Source organism: Ailuropoda melanoleuca, chromosome 3 (genome assembly GCF_002007445.2).
Source record: "Ailuropoda melanoleuca isolate Jingjing chromosome 3, ASM200744v2, whole genome shotgun sequence".
Taxonomy (NCBI): Eukaryota; Metazoa; Chordata; class Mammalia; order Carnivora; family Ursidae; genus Ailuropoda; species Ailuropoda melanoleuca.
The window spans coordinates 54,225,363-54,233,528 of NC_048220.1; the positions used below are offsets into that span (position 1 = coordinate 54,225,363).

An 8,166-nucleotide genomic window follows, 5' to 3' on the forward strand; every position below is an offset into this window, starting at 1 on the left:
AGGGGAGGGGGGTGGGGGAATGGGATAGACCGGTGATAGGTAGTAAGGAGGGCATGTATTGCATGGTGCGCTGGGTGTTTTACGCAACTAATGAATCATCGAACTTTGCATCAGAAACCGGGGATGTACTGTATGGCGACTAACATAATAAAAAAACATAAAAAAAAAAAAAAAACTTCTACTCCTAGCATTGCTATACCTCATTATCTCTGCAGTATATTATCCTGATAGTAGTCTTCTCAGACACACAAGTCTTAGATTAGTCAACCAATAATTTACATTTCATTAAATAGTAGAAATGCTGACCTGACCGTATCACTATATATGCTTATGTAGTGTTTGTCACCCTAAAGGCTGAATGGCTTGAATTTGTCTGTATTAATCCCTTAAGCTCATTTTGGTACATGTTAGTTAAAGCTGCCCCTTACTCTTGATTTTAAACACATAAAAGTATCCAAACTACCCATAAACTATAAGATTCGTCATTCTCCAAGAAACTAGAAATAGCAAAATTAATTCTTGCACTTTTATTTTTCATTGTGCTTTTCATAGTTCAGAAGCTGCCTTGCAAAGAGTAGATAATGGGCCAGCCAGACAGACAAATAAGAATGCCTCCTATCAAATCTGTACCTGTGCTATCCGAATGCCTCCTATCAAATCTGTACCTGTGCTATCCGACTGCTCTTGAGAGCCATGCTTAGACGTCGTTACTTATTTTATGAAGATTTTGGCTTTAATGAGACGCCACTACTTTGGTAGATGTAGTAACTAATTATATATTTTTTAAGATTTTTATTTATCTGACAGAGAGCACTATTAGCAGGAGCAGGAGGGAGAGGGAGAAGCGGACCCCCACAGAGCAGAGAGCCAGGTGCTCCCTGGGGTCATGACCTGAGTCAGAGGCAGACGTAACCGAGGGAACCACCCAGGCGCCCCTAATTATTTTTTTTGGAATGAGTATCAAATCCTTTCTCCAAGAGTTTCTTAGGGCAAAGAAGAGTAAAAATAAAGAAACTGATACTTGAGGGGATCTCAGAGATAGGTGTTGTCTGCCTTATAATTCTGCTTAAAACTAGCTTTGGGTAGAATGCTAAGTGGGAAGAATGAGCCCACTAACCACCTCCTTATCTTTCACATGCATAACTGTAGGAAAAGGCAAGCTGGCTTGCATGAAAATAAATCACTGTTTTTCAAAGCTAGTTTTAAACCAACTTTATTAAAATCTCTTGGGTGGTTTAAAATGCATATTCCTAGATGATAACATTATTGTCTCAAAAATTTCTTCTGGAAGTCCTTGGAAATTAAATATTTAACTAAGACTAAGGAAGTTTATTTTAATATTTTATAGTGAACTCTGAAACAGAATAAAGAAAATGTAAAACTACTTTTTTTTAAGCTCAGAGACAAATTGAGTAAAAGAAGGAAATGGTGGAGAAACTAGTCAGTTTTCCCATTAAAAAATGCATCCTTATTTTATGTAACCACACCCATAACTAACTGGTTTCACTTCAAGAAAGTACAAACAGAATACTTTTAAGCTGTGCTCTGTGGAAATTGATCAGAAGTTTTAAGATTATTTTGATTACAGTGGCTTTTTAAATCCATTTTTTGGCAGCTTTTTAAAATTGAGATGTATATTTTACATACAACATGGTGTAAATTTAGGATGTAGCATATTGATTTGATACCTTCCTTTTGCAGTATGGTTGCCGCTGCTAGCATCTCTATGGTATCACATAATTGCAATCCCTTGTAGCATTGAACAGTTGAGATGTAGTCTCTCAGCTAGTTTGGTGTTCATAATAGTTTTTTCTAACAGAAGATATTTTAAAATTGAAGTGTAGTTGACCCACAATGTTAACCTGAGTCTCGGGTGTACAACATACCTATGCGACAGTTCGAACATCATGCTGTCCTCACTGCAGGAGCAGCTGCCGACTGTCACCATACAGCACTGTCACAGTACCACTGACTGCGTTCCCTGTGCTGTACCTTTTATCCCTGTGAGTTATTCATTCCATAACTGGAAGCCTGTACCTTCCATTGCCCTCCACACCCTTTTTCCCACCTGCCCACTTCTCTCCCCTCTGGAAACCACAAGTTTGTTCTTTGTACTGATGGGTCCGTTTCTTCCTTTTTTTGTTTGTTCGTTCATTTTGTTTCTTAATGCCATGTATACGTGAAATCATATAGTATTTGTCTAACTTACTTCACTTAGCATAATACCCCTTAGGTCCATCCATGTTACAGATATCAAGATCTCATTGTGGCTGAGTAATATTCCATTGTATATATCCATCTCCATCCACTTATCGTTTGATGGACACTTTGCTTACATATTTTGGCTATTGTGAATAATGCTGCAATAAAAATAGGGGTACGCATTATCTTTTTGAATTAGTGTTTTCATATTCTTTAGGTAAATGTCCAAAAGTGGAATTACTGTATGATAGGATATTTCTATTTTCAGGTTTGTTTTTTTTTTAAAGATTTTATTTATTTATTTGACAGAGAGCCAGCGAGAGAGGGAACACAGGCAGGGGGAGTGGGAGAGGAAGAAGCAGACTCCCAGCAGAGGAGCCTGATGTGTGGGGCTCGATCCCAGAACGTTGGGATCACGCCCTGAGCCGAAGGCAGATGCTTAATGACTGAGCCACCCAGGCGCCCCTATTTTTAGTTTTTTGAGCAACCTCCATACTGTTGTCCAGTGGCTGCACCAGTTTACCCTCCTGCCAACAGTGCACGAAGCTTCTTTTTGTCCACATCCTTGCCAACACTTGTTATTTCTTGTCTTTTTCATTCTAGCCATTCTGACAGGTGTAAGGTGATATGTCATTATGGTTTTGATTTGCATTTCCCCAATGATTAGTGATGTTGAGCATTTTTTCATGTGTCTGTTGGCCATTTGCATATCTTTGGAAAAATCCTCTGCCCGTTTTAAAGCAGATTATTATTATTTTCTTTGATATTGAGTTAAGTTCTTTATATATTTTGGATTTTAACTCCTTACTGTACATACCATTTGTAAGTATCTTCTTCCATTCGGCAGGCTGCCTTTTCATTCTGATGATGGTTTCCTTCGCTGTGCCAAAGTTGTTTAAAGTGGTGTGGTGCCAATACTTGATCTTTGCTTTTGTTTCCTTTGCCTGAGGAGACCTATCTAGAAAAATGTTGCTAAGGCTGTTTTCCAAGAGATTACTGCCTGTGCTCTCCTCTAGGAGTTTTACTCTCTTCACCACGTCTACCTCCAGCAGGATCCGTTTTTTTCCTTGGTGCTTGACAACTAAACCTCCGGGTCTGTTGAATATGCCTGTTCTTCCTCACCACCATGTACACATCCCTGCTGCTTTCCTAGGGTTAATATAGGGCCTGGCTGTGACAGGTAATTGATAAGTGTTTGATGGAAGAATGGAATTTCTTTGTCTTCAGCTGCTTTTCCACTAACGTACCACTCTCTTAGATGGTATTTTAACATGTTATCCTTTTTTATTCCGTGATCTTAAAAAGTTTCCTTGCTCTTAATATTTTCTAATTTTGTCTTACTTTCTATAAGGAAGATGGGTTTTTTTCCTGAAGAATTGAGTATCTTGATAAGTGTATAAATTTTGAGCATTTACCAGATTTTAAAAAGCATATTCTAAACTCCTTTTCTTCACTGCTATTTTAAAAATTCTTCTAAGTAATTGTAATTAGTGGCTTGCAAAAATGCTTCTCAGCCATTCTTACACATTTTTTAAAACCTTACTTGTGTTTATAAAAAGACATAAATGATCGTCGTAAAAGATTAAAGCAATACAGAAAAAAATTACAGAGGAAAAAAACACCAAAATACATTATCACAACTCCTCTTCCTGAGTTTTTTTTGATTCATCTTAGATTTCATTGAGGTACCATTTCAGGAAAGTTTCTTGGTTACCATATCTTTGGTGTTTGGGCATGTTTTGGGATGTTTGTCCATTTCTTAAGAGACAGTTTGTCTAGGTCACACTGTCATATTTTCTCTCCATCAAAATTTTGGAGACATTCTTATACTTCTTGTAGCACTGAATGTTGCAGTGTAGACGGCTGAGGTCTCGGACCCCTCCCTCCACCCATCCTCCCTGAGACTTGACTTTTCTGCGTGGATACTCATGAAGAGTCTTTGTTGTGGAAGTCTAATAACTTTACCAGGTGATAATTGTGCATCAGGATTTCCTGAAACTCGATGTTCACTTTCAGCCTGAAGATTCAAGTCATCCTTTAGAGTTCAGTAATAATCATCCAAGACAACCGAAGTGGTAACTCTCACTAGAAATAGTCCAGGGAGAAGCTGGTGGGAAAGAGGAGAGGTAATAGAGTAAGAGAATAATGGAAGATTGATTTGAAAAGGACAAATGGAAGAGAGACAAGTTAATGACACACTGGAGACCACTGTCCTCTTCACACGAAATTAACTGCTCTTGTAGGAGGTATCTTCAAGTTGTTAAAACAAAGCAGGAAATAAAGCGATAACCTATTTACAAAGCTAGAAAGCCTTTTCATTTGATACTTGTTCTGCAAAGTCAGATTTAATTAGATACCTTTTAGGTGATTCAGCAGCATAAGGAATCTTTTTTTAATTCCAGTATAGTTAACATACAGTGTTCTGTTTGTTTCAGGTGTGTAATATAATCGTTTAACAGTTCTTTACATTACTCAGTGTGTATTGTGATAACTCTTAATCCCCATCACCTCTTTCACCCGTTCCCCCACCTACCTCCCCTCTGGCAAAGATCTGTTTGTCCTCTGTAGTTACAAATCTGTTTCTTGGTTTGTCTCTCTCTCTTTTTCCTTTGCTCATTTGTTTCTTAAATTCCACATGTGAGTGAAGTCATACAGTGTTTGTCTTTCTCTGACTTATTTCACTTAGCATTCTACTCTCTAGGTCCGTCCATGTTGTTGCAGATGGCAATTTTTCATTATTTTTATGGCTGAACAATATTCTGTTATATAAATGCCAAAGCTTCTTTGTTCATTTATCTATAGATGGACACTTGGGCTGCTTCCATAATTTTGGCTATGGTAAATAATGCTGCAGTAAACATAGGAGTGCATGTATCTTTTCCAATTAGTGTTTCCATATTCTTCAGGTAAATACCTAGTAGTGGAATTACTGGATCATAAGGTAATTCTGTTTTCAATTTTTTGAGGAGCTTCCATACTCCAGACATACAAACTGGTTTCCACAGTTACTGCCAGTTAGTATAAACATGGGAAGTTTTAAAATTTCTGTGCAGATAACTCCCAACTTCAAGGTGTGATATTAAACCAAATGATTCATGTATAATGCGAGAAATACTTTTTTCCCCTAACTTCTGGTTATATTGATTGAACTAACGTGCAGTATCTAAATTACTGGCCAGGTGGTTGCTGATTTTATATGTAAGGTAAACTGTTTGATTTTGCAGAATAGAGCAGCTGCAAGTATTTTATACTTAAAATTGTTTAAGCCAGAACCTCAAAGATGGAACATTTTTCCATCTAGAGAAGACCTGATTTTACTTTTCAGAATAAACATCTTTAATTGTGGGTAAATGGAAAAAATGAAACAATATTGTTTTTGTCAGTATATCATTGTGAATTTTATTTATCTTTTTTTATTAAAGATTTTTTTTATGTTTATTTATTTGACAGAGATAGAGACAGGCAGCGAGAGAGGGAACACAAGCAGGGGGAGTGGGAGAGGAAGAAGCAGGCTCCTAGCGGAGGAGCCTGATGTGGGGCTCGATCCCATAACGCCGGGATCACGCCCTGAGCTGAAGGCAGACGCTTAACTGCTGTGCCACCCAGGCGCCCCTATCATTGTGAATTTTAAAACTGTGATTTCTATAAAGAACTGGTAGTTTTCATGCCATAAAACACTTTGTTTAATGAGTCATTCTTTGGAGTTACCCATTTTACTTATTGGATAACTCTTTTTTTTCTCCCCCCAATTAATAATAAAATTAACGGGACACATCATAATGGAATTACTATTAATTTTTTTACCAGAAAAGAGAAAAATTACATGATGAAGAAGAAAGAAAAAGTGCTTGGGTTAGCCAGGAGAGACAGAGAACACTGGATAGACTTCGAACTTTTAAGCAGGTAATAAAAGTATGATCAATTTCCTGTTTTTCTTTCCTTTTTAAACAGGTACATATACACTCCTATTGTAACATTATGAGAAAAACTTGGTTTTTCCTTTATAATTCAGAAAATAATATTGGGGGGATGGGTTAATGGGGTGATGAGCAAATAAGGAGGGCACTTGATATAATGAGCACTTTGAGTTATATGCAACAAATGAAACACAATTCTACCCTAGAAATAATATACACTCTTTGTTAACTAACTTGAATTTAAATAAAACTAAAAAAAGAAAGAATTATTTTAGGAGCACCTGGGTGGCTAAGTTGGTTAAGCATTGGACTTGATTTTCTCTATGTCATGATCTCAGGATCGAGAGTTCAAGCCCCACGTCCGGCTCTGTGCATAGCAGTCTACTCTAGATTCTCTCCTCTCTCTCTCTCTCTCTCTCTCTCTCTCTCTCTCTCTCTCTCTCTCAAATAAATAAAAATAATAAAATAATTTTTAAAATTGATTACAGGGCTACCTTTCTTCCATTTGTGTGTGTGTGTTTTAAAGATTTATCATTTGAGAGAGAAAGAGAGTTGGGGGGCAGGGGCAGAAGGAGAGAGTGTCTTAAGCAGACTCTGTGCAGTGAGCATGGAGCCTGACACTGGGCTCGATTTCACGACCCTAAGATCATGACCTGAGCTGAAACCAAGAGTCGGTCACTTAACTCACTATGCCACCCAAGCACCCCATACCTTTCTTCCCTTTGTGTACAGCATTATTACTCTCGTGCTGTTGGCCTACCACTTCAGTAGGGTAGTATAAGAGGAATGAATGGTCAGGGCCTCTGGCAAACGTGGAATTTTTTTTTTGTGGAGTTTTATTAATTAGTTCACACCTGACTACCCATTTCAGGCATCAACTTGTTATTAATAGTTCATACAGTAACCTTTGGTAACAATCTGTGGAAGTGACCCTGGCAGAATTAGAGAGTGGATCAACTTACATGAGAAATGGTTTGGCAGTTCTCTTTCCAGGCTAACCCATGACCCTGGATGCCAGTATCACAGCAACCAAACATTTCCTTGGAACTGTGTTTAAACTGAGTGGTTCTAGTTGTGTAAGTGCTCAGGAGTCTTACTTCCACGGTCTGTGCTGACAAGGATAAACCCTGTTAAGTAAATGTTACTTATCAAATCCATTAATGCTAGGTTTCACTACAGTAAAAGATAGAACAAGAGTTCTGTATATTAGTACTCAAAATCTTATTCCCTCTCCTTCCGTCATAAAAATGTACATGTTGTTTTGAGAGACTTTTTTAAATACCAAGAAACATTTTTAAAAAGAACATCAATTTTTAATTTTTTTATCTGTAAGAAGCTAATACACCAGTATCATTTATCTTGCTACTGTTTTGCCATTTAAATTAGTAATTTCAGTCATGAAAAATCTTTAAATCCTATGGTAATTCCAAACAGTTGGCTTGTAAGTGGATCAGAGGGGGCAGGGCCTTGATAAAGGATTTGATGAGCAAATAGAGTTGAGTGATCATTTTCGAAAGGTATTCTGCTTTGATACTCTAGTCTTCTGTTTAACTTTATTAAAGAACTTTCCCTGAAAAATCACAAAAGCTCCAAAATAACATCTTGCATCTGAAGGAAAAAATAGCCATTTGTTCATAAATTGTTTTAATGTCATTTGACTAGTTACAATAACTTCTGATTTTTTAGAGGTACCCTGGCCAAGTCATACTTAAATCAACCAGATTGCGACTGGCTCACGCAAGAAGCAGCACAGCCAGTCCTGTGCGCTCTGAGGACCCGTGTGACACTCTGCCAGGAGCGCTGCAGGTGCAAGAGACAAGGGAAAAGGTGGAGGAAGGAACAGGGAAGCTTGGGTCATCACAGAAAACAGAAGCCCAAAAGCCTCACACAACTTGAAGCCACTTCATTACCTCTCAGTGGTGTTACCTCTGGACTGCCGCCCACTGTTTCTCTTCCGCTTTTGAATAATATTGACCTCGAACCAGGTTCTGTTACCATAGCTCCACTCCCCCCACCTCTTCCTCCAACACCACCTCCCCCTCCACCC

General features: G+C 38.0%; 1 protein-coding gene across 1 annotated transcript in view; it reads left to right on the top strand.

The window, feature by feature from the left end:
- The window catches only part of JMY (junction mediating and regulatory protein, p53 cofactor), a 92,441-nt gene that overhangs the window by 72,647 nt on the left and 11,628 nt on the right, over window positions 1-8,166 (top strand). Inside the window, 3 exon segments of the mRNA XM_034656416.1 lie at window positions 6,010-6,105; window positions 7,806-7,996; window positions 7,998-8,164. Coding sequence (XP_034512307.1) covers window positions 6,010-6,105; window positions 7,806-7,996; window positions 7,998-8,164 — 454 coding nt within the window.